The sequence below is a fragment of the Oryctolagus cuniculus genome, chromosome 1 (genome assembly GCF_964237555.1).
Source record: "Oryctolagus cuniculus chromosome 1, mOryCun1.1, whole genome shotgun sequence".
In the NCBI taxonomy this organism is placed as follows: domain Eukaryota; kingdom Metazoa; phylum Chordata; class Mammalia; order Lagomorpha; family Leporidae; genus Oryctolagus; species Oryctolagus cuniculus.
In genome coordinates this window covers 109186923-109206664 of record NC_091432.1, presented here as the reverse complement: position 1 = coordinate 109206664, position 19742 = coordinate 109186923, and the positions used below count along the sequence as shown (strand labels likewise).

At 46.7% G+C, this 19742-nt stretch overlaps 1 protein-coding gene across 10 annotated transcripts in view; it reads right to left on the bottom strand.

The window, feature by feature from the left end:
• The window catches only part of RNF214 (ring finger protein 214), a 47235-nt gene extending 27494 nt beyond the window's left edge, over positions 1-19741 (bottom strand). For 2 of the 10 annotated variants that reach the window (XM_051848915.2, XM_051848933.2), the window contains exons 1-5: positions 19611-19741; positions 18069-18184; positions 14286-14796; positions 13546-13605; positions 2333-2473 (exon numbers count right to left, since the gene is read on the bottom strand). In XM_051848915.2, coding sequence (XP_051704875.1) covers positions 2333-2473; positions 13546-13605; positions 14286-14796; positions 18069-18178 — 822 coding nt within the window. In that variant the 5' untranslated portion in view covers positions 18179-18184; positions 19611-19741. Of the gene's footprint in view, positions 1-2332; positions 2474-13545; positions 13606-14285; positions 14797-18068; positions 18185-18469; positions 19150-19559 lie in introns of those variants that run through there. The other 8 variants (XM_051848941.2, XM_051848947.2, XM_051848922.2 and 5 more) reach the window with 7 other exon arrangements.
• Between the last annotated feature and the right edge of the window lies 1 nt (position 19742).

The following is a 19742-nucleotide window of genomic DNA, read 5'->3' as shown; positions in this document are numbered from 1 at the left end:
AATGTGTTAGTCCCAGTTGCTCCATTTCCAATTCAACTCCCTCCCTCGGGAAGGCAGCAGAAGATGGCTCTGCCACCTACATAGGAGACTAGGATGGAGTTCCTGGCTCCTGGCTTTGGCCTGGCCCAGGCCCATGCCATTTGTGGCCACTTAAGGAGTAAACCAGTGGATAGAAGATCTCTTTCACTCTCTCTCTCATTCTCTCTAACTCTGCCTTTCAAGTAAATATAGATCTTTAAAAAAAAAAAAAATTAGCCCGCTACAGATTTATCGAATTTCAAGCACCACTTGCAATGGCTTTGGCAGGGCCAGTCCAAATGATCTTGTGAGACTTATCTCCAGGCCCACAGCCTGGATATTTCCCATCTCTGCTCTTGAAGTTGGAGACACAAGGAAGCATGCTCTTCCACAGAATCCCCAGAAGAGAATGCAGCCTTACCAATGGCGTGACTATAGCAGTGACAGCCACACTGGGTTTCTGACCAACTGAATGCAAAACAATAATTGTTTAAACCACTAAATTCATCATAAATTCAACACCATTCCTGATTTTTCTCTGGACTGACTTTATATAATTTCTAAGAATCTTTAGAATCTCATAAATATTAAAATTTTATCAAACGTGCTACAAATATTTTCTCCCAATCTAACAATCTTTAGACTTTACATCATTTGTCATACTGAAAAATTTTAATTATATGAAATTAAATTGATTAATCTTTTTCTTTATGGCTTCTGGGTTTTTCTGCCTTGCTTAAAGTAATCTCTTGCAATTTGAAGCTCTATAAATATTCTCCTAAATTTTCCAATTTAAAATTTCTCCCTAATTTTTAATCTACCTGGAACTATATTTTTAATATGAAAAAAGGCAAGATGGGGCCAACACTGTGGCATAGCAGGTAAATCCGCTGCCTGCAGTGCTGGCATCCATATGGGCGCCGGTTTGAGTTCCGGCTGCTCCACTTCTGATCCAGCTCTCTGCTATGGCCTGGGAAAGCAGTAGAGGATGGCCCAAGTACTTGGGCCCCTGTACCCACAAGGAGACCCAAAAGAAGCTCCTGGTTATTGGCTTTGGATTGGCATAGCTCTAGCTGTTGCAGCCAATCAGGGATTGAACCATCAGATGGAAGACCCTTCTCCCCCCGCCCCTGTCTTTCCTTCTCTCTCTGTGTAACCCAGACTTTCAAATAAATAAATAAATCTTGGGGCCAGTGCAGTGGCACAGTGGATAAAGCCACCACCTGCAGTGCTGGCATCCCATATGAGCACCAGTTCAAGTCCTGGCTGCTCCGCTTCTGATCCAGCTCTCTGCTATGGCCTGGGAAAGCAGAGGATGGCCCAAGTCCTTGGGCCCCTGCACCCACACGGGAGACTCGGAAGAAGCTCCTGGCTCCTGGCTTCAGATCGGTGCAGCTCCAGCTATTGTAGCCAACTGGGGAGTGAACCAGCAGATGGAAGACCTCTCCCTCTCTTTCTGCCTCTCCTTCTCTCTCTGTGTAACTCTTTCAAATAAATAAATAAATCTTTAAATAAATAAATCTCTAAAAAAAAAAAAAACAAAGGGGCAGGAATAGCCATTTGGCATGGCCCAAATGTTAATGACCCAAAAGTTAAGAAACCACATGGGATACCCACATCCTACAGGGGAGTACCTGGGTTTGAATTCCAACTTGCTCCAGATTCCAGCTTCCTGCTAATACACACCCTGGAAAGCAGCAAGTGATAGCTCAAGTGGTTGAGTTCCTGCCACCCATGTGGCAGATGGTTATCATATGATTTATGATTTAGAACAAAGAGAATCTTTGAACCTATCTTGTCTAAACTCTTACTCCTATTTTAGTTCAGAGAGAAAAGGCTTATTTATTTAATATACTTAGCTGACAAAGTTACCTACATGGAAAAAACTTTATTAGACTTGTACCATACACACACACACACACACACACACACACACACACAGACACTCTTTATCTGAAAGGCAGGCAGGCAAGCAGGCAGACACAGAGGTCTTCCATCTGTTTGTTCACTCCTCAGATGCCTGCAATAGTCGAGAATGATCCAGATGAAGCCAGAAGCCAGATGTCAATCCAGATCTCCCATGCAGGTGACAGGGAACCAAGTGCTTGAACCATCATCTGCTTCTTCCCAGGGTATACATTTATAGGAAGCTGGAATCAGAAGAGGAGCCAGAAGCCAAACCCAGGCCCTCCAGTATGGGATGCAGGTATCACAAGCAGCATCTCATCTAACAATTTCTTTTTTTTTTAATCTTTTTTCTTTTTTGTTCAATTACTTTTATTTTTTACAAACAATTTCAATATAAGCAAAATACCTGATGATTCTTCATTTCTTCCTCTCTCCTCTGCTGGAGCTGCTTTAATTGCACCTGGAGCTGATTCTCCACTTGCCTCTGCTTGTCTAGGACCTCCTGATAACGCTCCTTCAAGAGGGTTCTCTCTGTCATCATTTTATCCTAATGGGAACAACACAAGAGAAGGTTACTTCCTAATTTAATCACAAGAACTATTCACCAGGGTCAAGCATTGTGGTGCAATGGGTTAAACCACCACTTATGACTCCGGCATTCCACATAAAGTGCCAGTTCAAGTCTCAGCTCTGCCACTTCTGATCCAGCTTCCTGATAATGTGCCTGGAAAGGCAGAGGATGATAGCCCAAGTGCTGGGGTTCCTGCCACCCATGTAGGAGGCCCAAAGATCCTGACTCCTGGCTTTGGTATGGCCTAACCCTGGCTGTTGTGGGCATTAGGGGAGTAAACCAGTGAATAGAAGATCTCTCTCATCCTCTCTTTATCTTCCAAATAAACAAATCTTTAAAAAGAAAAAAGGAAAAAAAAGGAAGGAAGGAAACATGCACTAAGTGCCAGTCCAAAGGCATTGTGCAGTTCTCGGGCTGCACTAACACTGGAACTACCAGCCATATGTGGTTATGCAACTTTGAAGTATGATAAAACAGAAAAATCTAGGCCCTCAAGCCTAGCTACATCTTAAGTTCTTAAAGGCTACATGTGACTAGTAGTTAGTGGTTAGCATACCAAACAGCAGAGATACAGAGCCATTTCCAAAGTTCTGGCAACTCCTATCATACAACATTACTCTAAGGCTTTGTTGACGACCTATAGATCAAGTCAAATCTGGCTATCACCTGTTTGTTTATTTTATTATAAATACAAGCACACCCATAGTTTCTGGGTTGTTTTCACACTACAGTGGAAGAGTGGAATAGCTACAAAGAGGCCAAATAGTTCACAAAGCCTAAAATATGCATTATCAGATCCTTGATCGAAAATGTTTGCCAACTCTTGCTCCAGGGGTTATGAAGGAGGTACTTTATCATCAAAAAGAATGTGCAAAAACAAAGAACACAGGATCTACTGAAAATGCATCCAAGAACAGGATACCTTACTGGTCATTAGCACTAAAAAGAGATTCACCAAAGAAGTCTATGGATTCCTGTATTCCAACAGAACAAATCAGCAAATTCTCATAAAATCTAGAGATTAGAAGTGAGGCTTGGGGCCAGCGCTGTGGTGTAGCAGGTAAAACAGCCGCCTGCAGTGCTGGCATCCCATATGGGCGCCAGTTCAAGTCCCGGCTGCTCCACTTCTGATCCAGCTCTCTGCTATGGCCTGGGAAAGCAACAGAGGATGGTCCAAGTCCTTGGACCCTTGTGCCCTAGTGGGAGACCCAGAAGAAGCTCCTGGTTCCTGGATTCAGATCAGCACAGCTCCAACCATTGCTGCCAATTGGGAGTGAACCAGCGGATAGAAGACCTCTCTCTCTCTGCCTCTCCATCTCTCTCTGTGTAACTCTGACTTTCAAATAAAATAAATCTTTAAAAAAAAAAAAGTGAGGATTCTGAGGATCACAGTTCAGCTCTGTCTCCCCTTTATCAGCTCCTGCTGTTGTGGCTATTTGAGGAGTGAACCAACAGATGGAAGCTTGTTATCTCTCACCCTCTCTCTGCCTCTGCCTCTCTGTAACTCTGCCTTTTTTTTTTTTTTCGGACAGGCAGAATGGACAGTGAGAGAGAGAGACAGAGAGAAAGGTCTTCCTTTACCGTTGGTTCACCCCCCAATGGCTGCCGCAGCCAGTGCGCTGCAGCTGGTGCACTGCACTGATCTGAAGCCAGGAGCCAGGTACTTATCCTGTTCTCCCATGGGGTGCAGGGCCCAAGTACTTGGGCCATCCTCCACTGCACTCCCTGGCCACAGTTGAGAGCTGGCCTGGAAGAAGGGCAACCGGGACAGAATCCGGCGCCCCGACCGGGACTAGAACCTCGTGTGCCGGCGCTGCAAGGTGGAGGATTAGCCTAGTGAACCGCGGCGCCAGCCTTCTGCCTTTCAAATAAATAAATAAATAAATACATCTTTTTTTTAAAAAAGAAATTTACGTATTTGAAAGGCAGAGTTAGAGAGAGAGAGGGAGACAGGCAGAGAGAAGTCTTCCATCCACTGGTTCACTCCCCAGATGGCCACAATGGCCGGGGTTGGGCCATGCCAAAGAAAGGAATGGAAACCAGGAGCTTCTACTGGGTCTCCCATGTGGGTGAAGGGGTCCAAGAATTTGGGCCATCATCTGCAGCTTTCCCAGGCCACAGCAGAGAGCTGGATCAGAAGTGGAGCAGCTGGGACTCAAACCAGCGCCTATATGGGATGCTACCACTGCAAGTGGAGGCTTTACCTGCTACGCCACAACACTGGGCCCAAGCATCACATCTTTGCAGAGAACCTGAATCTGGGGTTTATGGACAGTCCTCAGGTGATCTTCAAACTGATATGGGGGTGTGTGGAGAGTGTGGGCAGTGTGAGTTTTTTTTTTTTTTTTTTCTGAGATAAGAATTCAGTTTTTAAGAAGGTTCTGAAAGCCGGCACCGCGGCTCAACAGGCTAATCCTCCGCCTAGCGGCGCTGGCACACCAGGTTCTAGTCCCGGTCGGGGCGCCGGATTCTGTCCCGGTTGCCCCTCTTCCAGGCCAGCTCTCTGCTGTGGCCAGGGAGTGCAGTGGAGGATGGCCCAAGTGCTTGGGCGCTGCACCCCATGGGAGACCAGGAGAAGCACCTGGCTCCTGCCTTCGGATCAGTACAGTGCGCCGGCTGCAGCGCGCCGGCCACGGTGGCCATTGGAGGGTGAACCAACGGCAAAGGAAGACCTTTCTCTCTGTCTCTCTCTCTCTCACTGTCCACTCTGCCTGTCAAAAAAAAAAAAAAAGGTTCTGAAAAGTAAATCTTAACCTAAGGCAAGTAAAGAAAAGTGAAGAAACAAATAGACGAAAGAATTTCTTTTCCTTCCCTTTGCTTCCTCATGATATATTCCTCATCTTCTTGCATCTTTAGATCATACACAGAATAAGGAAAGAGCATTAGTATCAGGGAACGAAGTCTTGGGTACATACTATTTTACTAGTACATACAAATATGCAACTTAACAGCAAACAGTAAATTACTTGATCCAATTCATCTCATCTTTTTTTTTTTTTTTTTGGACAGGCAGAGTGGACAGTGAGAGAGAGAGAGACAGACAGAAAGGTCTCCCTTTGCCGTTGGTTTACCCTCCAATGGCCGCCGCGGCCGGCGATCCGATGGCAGGAGCCAGGTACTTCTCCTGTTCTCCCATGGGGTGCAGGACCCAAGCACTTGGGTCATCCTCCACTGCACTCCCAGGCCACAGCAGAGAGCTGGCCTGGAAGAGGGGCAACTGGGACAGAATCCGGCACCCCGATCGGGACTAGAACCCGGTGTGCCGGAGCTGCAAGGCGGAGGTTGTTATACACTGTTACTTTGTCTCATCAGTGACTAGATGGTTCCTAGACCAGGAGTAACAATTTCAAATGCAGGTAAAGGGAAATTTCCATATATGCATGAAAACAGAAAATATCAGGAACCAGGTTCTTATACTGCTACCAGCTTAATACCTGCCTCGTTTCACAAGGTTTTTAAAAAGCACTTGGGGGTTGGGGCTGTGGCATAGCAGGTAAGGCCGCAGCGCCTGCAGTGCCGGCATCCCTTGTGGGCGCCAGTTCAAGCCCTGGCTGCTCCACTTCTAATCCAACTCTCTGCTATGGCCTGGGGAAGCACTGGAAGATGGCCCAAGTGCTTGTGCCCCTGCACCTATGTGGAAAACCCAGAGGAAGTTCCTAGCTTTGGATTGGCCCCACTCCGGCTGTTGCGGCCATCTGGGGAATGAACCAGCAGATGGAAGACCTCTCTCTCTCTGCCTCTGCCTCTCCATAACTTTGCCTTTCAAATAAATAAATAAATATTATTTAAAAAAATCACTTGAACCTCACTACTACCCAAAACATTATAGCCAAACAAAAAAATCCCGGGCCCCTTTTTGGCCCAATGGCTCACTGGATTTGCAGCCCTGTATCAGAACAAGGGAAAGCTTATTTATGCCTTTGTAGGGGACCCCTTCAAACACCATGTCCTTCCCTGAACCCAAGCTTACAACTGTGAGGACAGAATAAAGACGGCGTAACATGGTTAAAGTCAGCACTCGAGGAAAGGTGGTTTCCTCCCACTTCCCTGAAGTTCTTTTCTACCCTCATTTCCACCAAGCCCTTCTCTACGAGGGCTTTCTTCTCCGGGACCTTTCTACCTGTCTGTTACAAGTAACTCTTCGGTTACCACTCTCCAGCTAAAAACTTCTACTGGTTTCATCTGCCTAATATACTCCGATAACTACATCTTTACACCTGCCCCTCGCTTCCTTCAACTTGCACCAGATACCCACTTTCTTATCTGGTTATAAGCAATGTTCCTGTTCATACTGCTCTGCCCTCAATTTACATACCTTACCCCAAAGATCTGATCCCAGGTATCTTTCCCAACATTGGCCTTCCTCTTAAAAAATACACATTTAGGAAAAGAGACATAGGCCAGTAAATAATGATAAAGATATCAATACAACAAGAGGAAATAATAAGTATAAATATATATGTGCCCAATACTGGAGTACTCAATTGTATGAGGCAAGTATTACCTCTCAATAGAGAGACAGACTGGAATATGATAATAGTCAGGGCCTCAACATCCCACTCACATGAAGAGACAGATCATCCAGACAAAAAAATCAACAAAGAAATATCAGAGGGAAATTGGACCTAACAGACGTTTATAGAGCATTTCAACCAACAGCTGTAGAATACAAATTCTTAACAGCACATGGAACATTACCAGGAGACCACAAGCCACAAAACAAATCCCAGCAAATTTTTTAAAAGTGCAATTGTAAATGTACTTTCTCTGACAGCAAAGAGAATAAAATTATTTCTTGAAAGAAATGCAAATGAAAACACAATATACCAAAACCTACAGGGTACAGCAAAAGCAGTACTAAGAAGGAAGTTTATAGCAGTAACAGCATCGTGGCACAGCATGTTAAGCCGTCGTCTGCGTTGCTAGCAGCCTGTATCAGAGTAGGAGTTCAATCCCTGCTGCCCCACTTCTGATTCAGCTCCCTACTCATGTTCCCAGGAAAGAAGCAGAACACGGCCCAAATACTTGGGCCTCTGCCACCCATATGAGAGACCCAGATAAAGTTCCTGGCTACCGCCTTCAGCCTGGCCCAGTCCAGACTGTTGTGGCTATTTGGGGAGTGAACCAACAGATGGAAGATCTTTTTCTCTGTTTCTCCCTCTCTCTCTCTTTCTGCCTTTTTTTTTTTTTTTTTTTTTTGGACAGGTAGAGTTAGTGAGAGAGAGAGACAGAGAGAAAGGTCTTCCTTCCATTGGTTCACCTCCCAAATGGCTGCTACAGCAGTCACTGCACCGATCCAAAGCTAGGAGACAGGTGCTTCCTCCTGGTCTCCCATGTGGGTGCGGGGGTCAAACACTTGGGCCATCCTCTACTGCCTTCCCAGGCCACAGCAGAGAGCTGGACTAGAAGAAGAGCAACCGGGACTAGAACCCAGTGCTCATATGGGATGCCAGCACCGCCACAGGCAGAGGATTAACCAAGTGAGCCACGGTGCCGGCCTCAGATAAATATTTTAAAATATATATGCATAAAACATTTTCAGATAAAAAAACCTAACAATGCAACCTAGGAACTAGATAGAAAAGCAAGAAGGCGGCAAACCAAAACTTTATAAAAAGAAATAACAAAGAACAGAAATAAACAAAATAGAGACTTGAAAAACAATACAAAAGAGGAGTCAGCATTGTGATATAGCAGGTAAAAGGTGCAGCCCGCAATGGTGGCATCCCATATGGGCACCAGTTTGTGTCCTGGCTGTTCCACTTCCGATACAGCTCTCTGCTAATGTGCTAATGCACCTAAAGCAGCAGAAGATGGCCCAAATATTTAGGCCCTTACCACCCACTTAGGAGACCCAATGAAGCTCCTGGTTTCAGCCTGGCACAGCCCTAGACATTGCAACCATCTGGGGCGGGGTGGGGGGGGAACCAGCAGATGGAAGACCTGTCTCTCCCTCTTTAACTCTTTCAAATAAATATATAAATAAATGTGTGTGTGTGTGTGTGTGTGTGTGTAAAACAACAATACAAAAAACAATAAAGGGCCCAGCTTGTGAAATAGTGGGTTAAGCTGCCACTTGTGATACCAGCATCCCATATCGGTGTGCTGCTTAGAGTCCTGGCTACTCTACTTTCAATTGAGCTTCCTGCTAATGTACCTCCAAAGACAGTAAAAGATGGCCCAACTGCTGGGATCCCTGCCATCATGTGGGAAACCTCAGATGGAGTTCCTGCTGCGGCCACTTAGGGAGTGAACCAGTAAAGATCGCTCTCTCTTAGCTTCTCTGTCGCTCTGCCTTCCAAATAAATAAAGATATCTGTCTCACTGTTGCTCAGACCTTCAAACAAATAATGCTTTTCAAAATTATTTTAAAAATCAATAAAATAGGGGCGGGCAATGTGGCACAGTTGGTTAAGCTGCCACCTGCAATACCAGCATCCCCTATGGGCACCGGTTCAAGTCCTTGATGCTCCACTTCGAATCCAGCTCTCTGCTAATGGGCCCGGAAAAGTAGCAGAGGATGGCCCAAGCCTTGGGCCTCTACAGCCCTGTGAGAGACCTGGAAGAAGCTCCTGGCTTCAGCCTGGCCTAGCCCCAGCTGTTGTGGCCATTTGGGAGCCGAACCAGAGGATGGAAGATCTCTCTACCTCGCTCAGTCTCTCCTTCTCTCTCTCTGCTTTTCAAATAAATAAATCTTAAAATAAAAATCAACGAAATAAAGATGAATTTTGAAGAAGATAAACCAGCGGCCAGCGCTGCGGCTCACTAGGCTAATCCTCCGCCTGCGGCGCCAGCACACCAGGTTCTAGTCCTGGTCGGGGCGCCGGATTCTGTCCCGGTTGCCCCTCTTCCAGGCCAGCTCTCTGCTGTGGCCAGAGAGTGCAGTGGAGGATGGCCCAAGTCCTTGGGCCCTGCACCCACCTGGGAGACCAGGAGAAGCACCTGGCTCCTGGCTTTGGATCAGCGCAGTGCACTGGCTGCAGCGCGACTGCTGCAGCGGCCATTGGAGGGTGAACCAATGGCAAAGGAAGACCTTTCTCTCTGTCTCTCTCTCTCACTGTCCACTCTGTCAAAAAGAAAAAAAAAAAAAAAAAAAGATAAACTGGCAAACTGTTAAGCTACACTAATGAAGAAAAAAAGATTCTAGCCAAATAAAATCTAAGATGAAAAGGGAGACATTACAACCGATGTGACAGAAATACAAAGGATCATTAGAGACTATTATGAACACCTATATACCAGCAAATTATAAAACCTGGAAGAAATAGATATTTTGGGACATATATAACTTAACAAAATTGAGTCATGAAAATACAGAAAACCTAAGCAGAACAATTCACAGGTAACAAGATTAAGTCACTAACTTAATAAAAACCTCCCCCCCCCCCCAAAAAAAAGCCCCAGATTAGATCACTTCACTGATGAATTCTACCAAACCTTTAAAGAATTAATGTGGGGGAGGGCGGCGCTGGTGCTGTGGCCCAGCAAGTGAGGCTGCCGCCTGCGGTGCCAGCATCCCATATGGGTGCTGGTTTGAGTCCCAGCTGCTCCACTTCTGATCCAGCTCTCTGCTGTGGCTTGGGAAAGCAGTAGAAGATGGTTCAAGTCCTTGGACCCCTGCACCCGCATGGGAGACCCAGAAGAAGCTCTTGGCTCCTGGCTTTGGATCGGTGCAGCTCCCCAATGTGGCCAAATGGGGAGTGTACCAGTGGATGGAAGACCTCTCCCTCTCCCTCTCCCTCTCTCTCTGCCTCGCCACTCTGTATAACTCTTTCAAATAAAAATAAATAAATCTTTAAAAAAATAAATAAAAATGGACAAATGGGGCCAGGGTTGTGACACAGTAGGTTAAGCTTCCACCTGCAGCACTGGCATCCCCTATGAGGGCTGGCTTGAGTCCTGGTTGCTCCACTTCTTTTTTTTTTTTTTAATATTTTTTTGGATAGGCAGAGTTAGACAGTGAGAGAGAGAGAGAGAAAGGCCTTCCTTCCATTGGTTCACCCCTGAAATGGCTGCTAATGGCCTGGGAAAGCAGTAGAAGATGGCCCAAGTGCTTGGGCCCGTGCACCCGCATGGGAAACCTGGAAGAAGCTCCTGGCTTCTGGCTTTGGATCGGCCTAGCACCAGCCATTGTGACCACTTGGGGATTCTCTGTCTCCCTCTCTCTAACTCTGCCTTTCAAATAAATAAATCTTTAATGAAAAGAGAGAGAGATAAATGTTTGAGAAGATAAGTATGTTTGCCCGGATTTAAACCTTATACAATGCAGACGTTGTATACGTGCATTGAAATATCCTATGGCACTCTCTAAATATGTATGTGGGTACTTCAAAAGGTTGATGGAAAAAATGGAATTAAAAAATGTTTATTTTGCTGCAAAAGACTTTGAAATCCATGCAATTTCTTCATAATTCACATTTCTATGAAGTTTACGGCGATCTCTGATAAATACAATTCCAAAATTTTCCTAGACTAAAATATCCTTGATTTTTAATTCCATTTTCCATGAGCTTTGTGAAGTACTCTTACACATCCAAAGGAGCTGTGGTCAGTATGCTGGAGATACCTGCACTCACATGGTCACTGCCGCACTATTCACAACAGTCACGGCACAGACTCAACCTACATATCCAGGAAAAGAAATGTGGCATACAGACACAATGGATTGTTATTCAGCCATGAAAGAGAATGGAGTTTTGTGATTTGCAGCAACACGGATGGAACTGAAAGACATGAAGACAGGCACAGAAAGACAGATATCACATGTTCTCACTTTTATGTGGAAGCTAAAAGTTGGTCTTAAAGAAGTATAGAACAGTAGTTCTGAGTGTAGAAAAGGTATGGAGGAACAGGGGATAAAGAAAGGACAGTTAACAGGGGTACAGCTGGATAGGATATTCTACGGCACATTAGAATAACTGCAGTTTGCAACAACAAACTGAAGTTTCCAAAATAGCTGGTAGAATATTCTGAGAAATGATAAATGTCAGAGGTGATACATATGCCAATTGCCCTGATCCAATCAATGCATATAATGTGTTATACTATACCCAATAAACACACTGAAATGTCATAATATATGGGGGCTGGCATTGTGTTGTAGTGGGTAAAGCTGTCACCTGTGACTCCAGCACCCCATATGAGCACCAGTTCAAGGCCCACCTGCTTCAGTTCCAATCCAGCTCCCTGCTAATGTGCCTGGGAAAGCAGCTGCAGAAGGCCCAAGCACTTGGAACTGCCCCTGCATCCATGTGGAAGATCTGAATGAAGCTTCTGGCTCCTAGCTTCAGCTTGGCCCAGCCCTAGCCATTGTGGCCAATTCAGAAGTGGACCAGTGGATAGAAGACTTCTCGCTCTCTGCCTCTCCCTCTCTGTAATACTACCTTTCAAATAAAAAAGAAACTAATAACACATGAATGAAAATGGAAAGATACAAGTCAGCAACATGTGAGGAAAGTATTTGATGGGGCTTGACTGAAAACTCACCACCATAACAAACTGCCAAAATAAGTCAACGCACACTTTTAAGAAACGGGGTCTAGAATGAGAGACTGAGAGCCGGCGCCGTGGCTCACTTGGCTAATCCTCCACCTGCGGTGCCAGTACCCCGGGTTCTAGTCCCGGTCGGGGCGCCGGATTCTGTCCCGGTTGCTCCTCTTCCAGTCCAGCTCTCTGCTGTGGCCCAGGAGTGCAGTGGAGGATGGCCCAAGTGCTTGGGCCCTGCACTCACATGGGAGACCAGGAGGAAGTACCCAGCTCCTGGCTTTGGATCGGCGCAGCGCCAGCCGTAGTGGCCATTAGTGGAGTGAATCAACAGAAGACCTTTCTTTCTGTCTCTCTCTCTCATTGTCTAACTCTGCCTGTCAAAAAATAAAAAAATAAATTAAAAAAGAGACTGAGAAACCCACTGTATTATGAACTAATCATACTGTATCTGGGCTATTACATTTGGCTCTCAAGATCACTTTTTAAAAGAAAGACTTCCAAAATGAAGCATGCCTAGGTAAAAGCAAGATGATGATGATAAAATACTGAAAAAGTATACTTAGAAAATAAGAATGCTAAAAACATGTAGGGACATTGTGCCTGGAGAGGTCTGGACTTGAGGAATATGAGGGGGACTAGCACTATAGAGCAGTGGGTTAAAGCCCCGGCCTGCAGCACCAGCATCCCATATGGATGCCGATTGAAGTCCCAGGTGCGCCAATTGCAATCCAGCTCTCTGCTATGGCCTGGGAAAGCAGCAGAAGATGGCCCAAGGGCTTGGGCCCCTGTACCTAAATGGGAAACCCGGAAGAAGCTCCTGGTTCCTGGCTTCAGATCAGCTCAGCTCTGGCCGTTGTGGCCATTTGGGGAGTGAGCCATCAGAAGAAAGACATCTCTCTCTCTGACTCTGCCTCTCTATGTAATTTCATCTTTCAAATAAATAAAATAAATCTTTAAAAAAAAGGAGTACGAGGAAGAAGCATAAAAAAATCTTAAAATATACATAGGACTAATGAGAGATTAAATTTACTCCAGAAATCCTTAGAGAGAATTGTATCAAGAGCTTACATGGGGCCAGCGTTGTGGCACAGCAGGTTAAACTGCAGCCTGCCGATGCCAGCATCCCTTATGGACAACAATTCAAGTCTTGGCAGCTCCACTTTTTGATCTGGTTCCCGCTAATATGCCTGGGGAAGCAATGGAAGATAACCCAAGTGCTTGGGACCCTGACACCCATTAGGCAGACGCAGATGGAGTTCCAGACTCCTGCCTTCAGCCTGGACCAGCTCTGACCACTACAGCCATTTGGGTAGGGAATCAGTGGATGGAAGATTTCTTTCTCTTTGTAATTCTGCCTTTCAAATAAAAGGTTCCATTCTCACCTCAAAATGAGAACTAAAATGCAATAGATAGAAAGCTTCCCATGTCTGAAGTGATCAAGTAGAAGTTAGCTGTCAGGAATTTTATAAAGAGGATTCCTCCATCTTTTCCAATTGAAATGACATGGCTCTATATCTGCTTTAATGGTTTCCTTTAACAACAATGACAGCTTAAATGCTTACCAGATTCTTTTCAATATCTTGATCTGTGTTTACCTCTGAATCAGCTGTCTTAAAGTCAGTCTGTAAAGGAAGAAACAATCGTATTTAGAACTGTTCCAAGACATTTTAAGAAAGGTACTTATTCTAGGATTCCACCTAGAAATCTGCCACAGGCAACTAAGAAACAAATGTTTTGCGCTTTCCCCCATTAGCTCATAGAAAGAAAAACAATGTAGTTCTGGCAAACGGACACCAGCATCCACATGACAATAATCATTTGTCCCAGAAAATAAGCTGAACAAGGCTCAGCAGCTGACTGAGAGAAAGTCTCCACTCTGAGATGACAATTTTGCCCCTACAACCTATCGTGCCCATACTTCCTCCTACGACAAAGCACACCAGTCACTAGAAGGCAGGATACACTGTACTTCGTAAGATGTAGGTCAGAGAATTAACAAGGATTCCTCCTGCAAGGACAAAGATGGGAAATATGAATGCTCGTGACCTGTGCTCATCAGTTCCTCAGCCAAAGAGATCACACGTAGGTCATAAAATTCCCACTGGCCGTAAGATTCGACGCTGGCATTGGCTTATTTACTGAGCACCAGAATGAACTCACTGCATGGCACCGTGTGAAAACAGTATGACAGTTGCTAGCAAAGAATCCTGAGACAGTGTAGTTTACCAAACACGAAGGGATGTTTCCTACCCTCAAACCACCCCCCAAATTCCATTTTAATAGTAGAAACTTGATACTTGACCTGTACAGCAATGTTCTGAGAAAGCTTCAAGGAAGAGCTATCCTGATCATCATCCTGATCCACTCTGACTCCTTCAACCCCATTTGCGGGAGGCACCACAGGTCGGAAATCCAAGCCTGTGTCCCTGCTCCCTTCCTTTTGGATGGAGGCTTGTGGGGACTTCTCTTCAGGGCCATTCTCGGAGGCAGGCTGCTTTGTACGGCACCCTGCCTTATGGGATGGAGTGACTGGACGGAGGCTCTCCTGGAGGCTCGTGTCCCCCTCCTCGCCTGCTGTGCTGGCCAAGTCCTTCATATCAGACTGAGACCCACTGCCAGAAAGACAAATGGCTGTGGCTATCAAGTTTTCTCCTACAACTTCCTGGTGCGCTGCTGGAGTGTCACCCGCTGATGAACCAGGATTCTGCTCTGGGTGTTCCAAATGGACATTTCTGTTATTCTCCTTGGTTAGCGTTTGGCTACTTACACTCGACAGAGGCGAGTTCTTCTGCTTCTGTGCAGGATCTTTGGGGCTATCAAAAACATAAAATAAAAAGTTTCTCTCTTCACTCAGTCTTTCAGAGGATTTGGTACATAACACTATCAACAAACCATTAGAAAAACAAAACTAGGCTAAATAAATCATCCCCATTAACAGAATGAAGAAAAACTTAATTTCCAACCAATGATTTCTACCCATCTGTAAGCAGTAATGCTAGGCGGCGTAGAACCTGGGTTCTGGAGACAGTCTACAGAAAACGCACAAACAGAAATGACTCTGAAGATCCAAAAAGAGGTTGAGGGACAATATGAACATAGATGCAACAACCTAACGCTAGTTAGAATATTCAGTTGCATGCACTATTTTACACATATTTTAGTACATAAGACAATAACCTAGAAATATTGATTCTACTCTCATGTTTCACAAAACACACTTTGATTCAACCTCATTACATGTGTCTTTGACCAGAATCACTTTTAGGTTCTTTGACAGTTTTCCAGAGCACAGCCTGCTCACTTCAAGTGTCTGGATGCAGACAGTCCAGCCCTCCTGTGCAGGTGGCAAGATCACAGCTACTAGAGCTGCCACTTGCTGCCTCACAGGGTGCCGTTAGCAGGAAGCTGGGATTGACAGGAGAGCCAGGACTGAGATAATGGGACATGGGTATCCCAGTCAGCGGCTCACCTGCTGGGTCAAACACTCTGTAAGGTACTGCTTTTTAAAGAGATCTTTAAAACTGATTTATGATGACATGAACATTCCTAATGGTAAGTCTTAAGCCCAAACATTAAGCCTATGTGAAATTCCTTTGCCATCTCCCCCTTTTAACTGACTTTTTCAACTGACCCTCTCTTACATCACAAACTAGCATTTGCTGAGAATTAAAGTCAACACATCTTTCTGTCCTCAATAGCACCTGCCCTACCTCCCAGGCTTGGGTCTAGCCCAGCCCCAGATGTTATAGACATCTGAGAAGTGAACCAGCAGATCTCTCCCATTCTCTGTCACTCTGCTTTCCAAATAAATAAATCTTTAAAAATATATAAAATAAGGCCAGCGCCGCGGCTCAATAGGCTAATTCTCCACCTAGCGGCACCGGCACACCGGGTTCTAGTCCCAGTCGGAGCACCGGATTCTGTCCTGGTTGCCCCTCTTCCAGGCCAGCTCTCTGCTGTGGCCCGGAGTGCAGTGGAGGATGGCCCAAGGGCTTGGGCCCTTCCCCCCATGGGAGACCAGGAGAAGCACCTGGCTCCTGCCTTCGGATCAGCGCGGTGCGCCAGCCGTGGCAGCCATTGGAGGGTGAACCAACGGCAAAGGAAAACCTTTCTCTCCATCTCTCTCTCTCACTATCTACTCTGCCTGTCAAAAAAAAAAAAAATATATATATATATATAAAAAAAAAAGTGAGTTAAGTTGCTGCCTGTAATACTGACAATCCATATAAGCACTGGTTTGAGTCCTGCCTGCCCCACTTCCTATCCAGTTTCCTGCTATTGCACCTGGGAAAGCAGAAGATACTCCAGGTACTTGGGTCCCTGCCACCCATGTGAGAGACCTGGGTGGGGTTTTGGCAGATGAACAGACTTTCTCTCTCTCAAAAAAAAAAAAAAAAATACTCTTTCTGTCTCCTTCTCTCTCTGTAACTCTGTCTTTCAAATAAATTTAAAAAATTTTTAAAATCTTTGAAAAAATAAAGCTCGGGGCTGGTGCTGTGGCTTAGCAGGTAAAGCCATCACCTGCAGTGCCAGCATCCCAAATGGGGGCCAGTTTGTGTCCCAGCTGCTCCACTTCTGATCCAGCTCTCTGGATCAGAAAGTAGTGGAAGATGATGGCCCAAGTGCTTGGGTCCCTGCACCCATACGGGAGACCTGGAAGAAGCTCCTGGCTCCTGACTTCGGATCAGCCCAGCTCCACCTGTTGCGGCCATTTGGGGAGTGAACCAGTGGATGGAAGACCTCTCTCCCTCTGCCTCTCTGTAACTCTGCCTTTCAAATAAAAATTCTGCCTCTCTGTAACTCTGCCTTTCAAATCAAAATAAATAAATCTTTAAAAAATAAATAAAGTTAATGGAGATGTAAGATGACTGACACCCACACTGCAGTGCCTGATGATATCTAGCTCTAGTTAGCTTCCCGTTAACGCAGACCCTGGGAGGCAGCGGTGATAGCCCAAGTAGCTGGGTTCCTGCCACCCAGATGAGACCTGGATTGAGTTCCCAGCTCCTGGCTTCAGCCCCTGGCTTTGATACCTGGCTGAAGACATGCATGCATGTGGGGAGTAGACAAGGAGTAGAAGTGCTCTTTCTATAACTACTCATAAACAGTAAATAAATGTAACAATAAAAAGTTTGTGGAATGTAGAATTAAAGGACATTTATTTTGATGTAAAAAATTTTGAAATCCATGTATTTTTCAAAATATGCATTTTCCATTAACTTTTTGAAGATTCCTTGTATAGTCAACTTGTTTCAGTATTATATATAACAATGTATTATCCACATGTATTAGTAACATGCAGAGTTGGGTAATCACAATTCCTGCCCTTAAGCGTATAGATGGGAGGTAAAATGTATACATAAAGCAGCAGGCTATATTAACAAAGACATCTACGTAGAAACATACACATATGTGTATGTGTTTATGCATGCATACTACACATGTAACCACGTTTCTATGTATATGATATATAAACACACAGTTAAAAGAGCATGCAGGGTTCAGCACTGTGGCATAGTGGGAAAGGCTGCCGCCTGCAGTGCCAGTATCCCATATGGGCGCTGGTTCGAGTCCTGGCTGCTCCTCTTCCAGTCCAGCTCTCTGCTATGGCCTGGGAAAGCAGTAGAAGATGGCCCAAGAACTTGGGCCCCTGCACCCGTGTGGGAGACCCGGAAGAAGCTCCCGGCTCCTGGCTTCAGATTGGCCCAGCTCCAGCTGTTGTGGCCATCTGGGGAGTGAACCAGCAGATGGAAGATCTGCCTCTGCCTCTCTGTAACTCTGCCTTTCAAATAAATAAATCTTAAAATATATATATATATATATATATATATATATATATATATATATACATGGAGGATGGGGAAAATATTTGCATTTAGGATGTCTGACACCCTGTATTCTAATCATTCAGTATTTAGCATGCCTGTGAGTGGCAGGTGCTGTGCTGGATTCCAGAAACACAGAGACAGATCAGATGACCCCTACCTTAAAAAAAGCTTCAGCTAGTGCAGCGGCATTAGAGCTACAGAGACCCCCACCTCTACAGCACTTTACCCAAACCAGGCTTCAAGAACCACACATTTACCTTAGGCCATCTGGCAGGCCTGCTTCTGATTGGGAAGCACACAAACTAGAGGAGGATTCTGGAGGTTCGGGGGCATTGGCCGCAACGCCAGCGACCTCGGGCGCCGCCATCACGCTCTGCGTATTGGGAAACAAAGGAGAGTTTTCAAGAGGTGAAAACAAATGTATCTTTCCCCCCACTCTGAATCTGCAAGCAAGACTGAAAGAAACACCAGGAAAAAGTTGGGCTGCAGAAGAAAACACTCTAGTATCCTCCAGCGGGGTATTGAGAGCCACTGTACGCAGTAGGCGCAGCATCAAGCCTCAGGCGTCACCATCATCCAACCGTCTGTGCAAGCCTTCCCCTTGCATCCTGGCCCAAATGCACTCATCTAAAATACAGTCTGCGAATCTTCCACTGACCTTGCCCACTACCACTTCTAAAAGATGTGATCCTTCTGGCCTGGTATCAACAGTCCCTTAGGTTTTTAAATCGCCTGGTGGCTGTTCCATCTCCGTTCATGTAAGTTTTCTGCAGGTGTCTGTGTGTGAGAACAAGGAGTGCAATCCCGGGCGATCCCAGTGCCTAGCTGCCTGGGTCCGTGTGTTCCTCCCAGAGGGGAAAGTCTTAGCCAGAAAACAAAACCATCTTTCAGTCGCTACAGCGGTGCAACAGAAGTATGAGACCTGGGCTACCCTAGCACCAAAACAGAAGCTGAGCAACACAGCAACAGAAGTAAGGCAACCTGCCGATGCTTTTTCTTTCTTTTTTTTTTTTAATCTAAAGGTCATCCTTTGCGATGCAGCACAAACTCACGGCCTTCTACAGTGAGGAAAACGTCTCTGGGGAGGCAGGCGGGCGAAGTACTGTCAGTTTCCATTCTAACAGCATCGCCGGCGGACCCCTGCCACTGACGAGCGCGCAGGGCAGCTATGGCGACAGAGCCGTGTCAACACTTCAGCCACAGTCCAGACACCCGCTGTGTCTCAGTTTTCCTCTTGCTACAAAGCGCCCGCGAGAAAAACGGGCCCCAAATCGCCATGACTGCTTCCTCAAGTGCACACATCCTGACTCCAACAGTGCGCAGGGTCGGGGGGGGGGGGGGTCTCCGGAGTGGGGCAATGGGGCACACACGCCAAGTCCGCGGCACCGGGGCCGGGGGGCTGCGGGCGCACGGGCGCGGGGCCCGAGGGGCTCCCGCGACCCGGCGGCCACCACCGGCGAGGCGGCGGCGCGTCCCCGGGGGAGAACGGCGCACGGACGGAGAGCGGACAATGGGGGGAAGCAGCCCCGGCGGTCACAGCCAGCCTCCACAGGGACCGCGCGGCCGGCCGCAGCCCCCTACACCTCCCCCCCTCGGGCCCCCACCCCACGGCCAGCCCCGTCCCACTTCTAGGCCGAGGACCCCCGACTCCGTCCTCACGGCACCCTCCACGCCCCCCACCTCGGCCCCGGACCCCCGCCCGCGTCCCGGCCTCGCCGTCCCCTCCCGCGCGCCCGCCCCGCACACACCTCCCGCGCCGCGCCCCCAGGAGAAAAGCAGGGGGGAGGGACGGGACGCACCTGAGCGGGCGGAGCGGGGGGAGGGGGCGGCCGAGCCACGGGGGGAGGGGTCGAGCGCCGGCCCGCGCGCGACACCTCCCACTTCCGGCGGCGCGAGCGGAGGGGGCGAGGCTCAGGCCGCGAAAGGAGAGG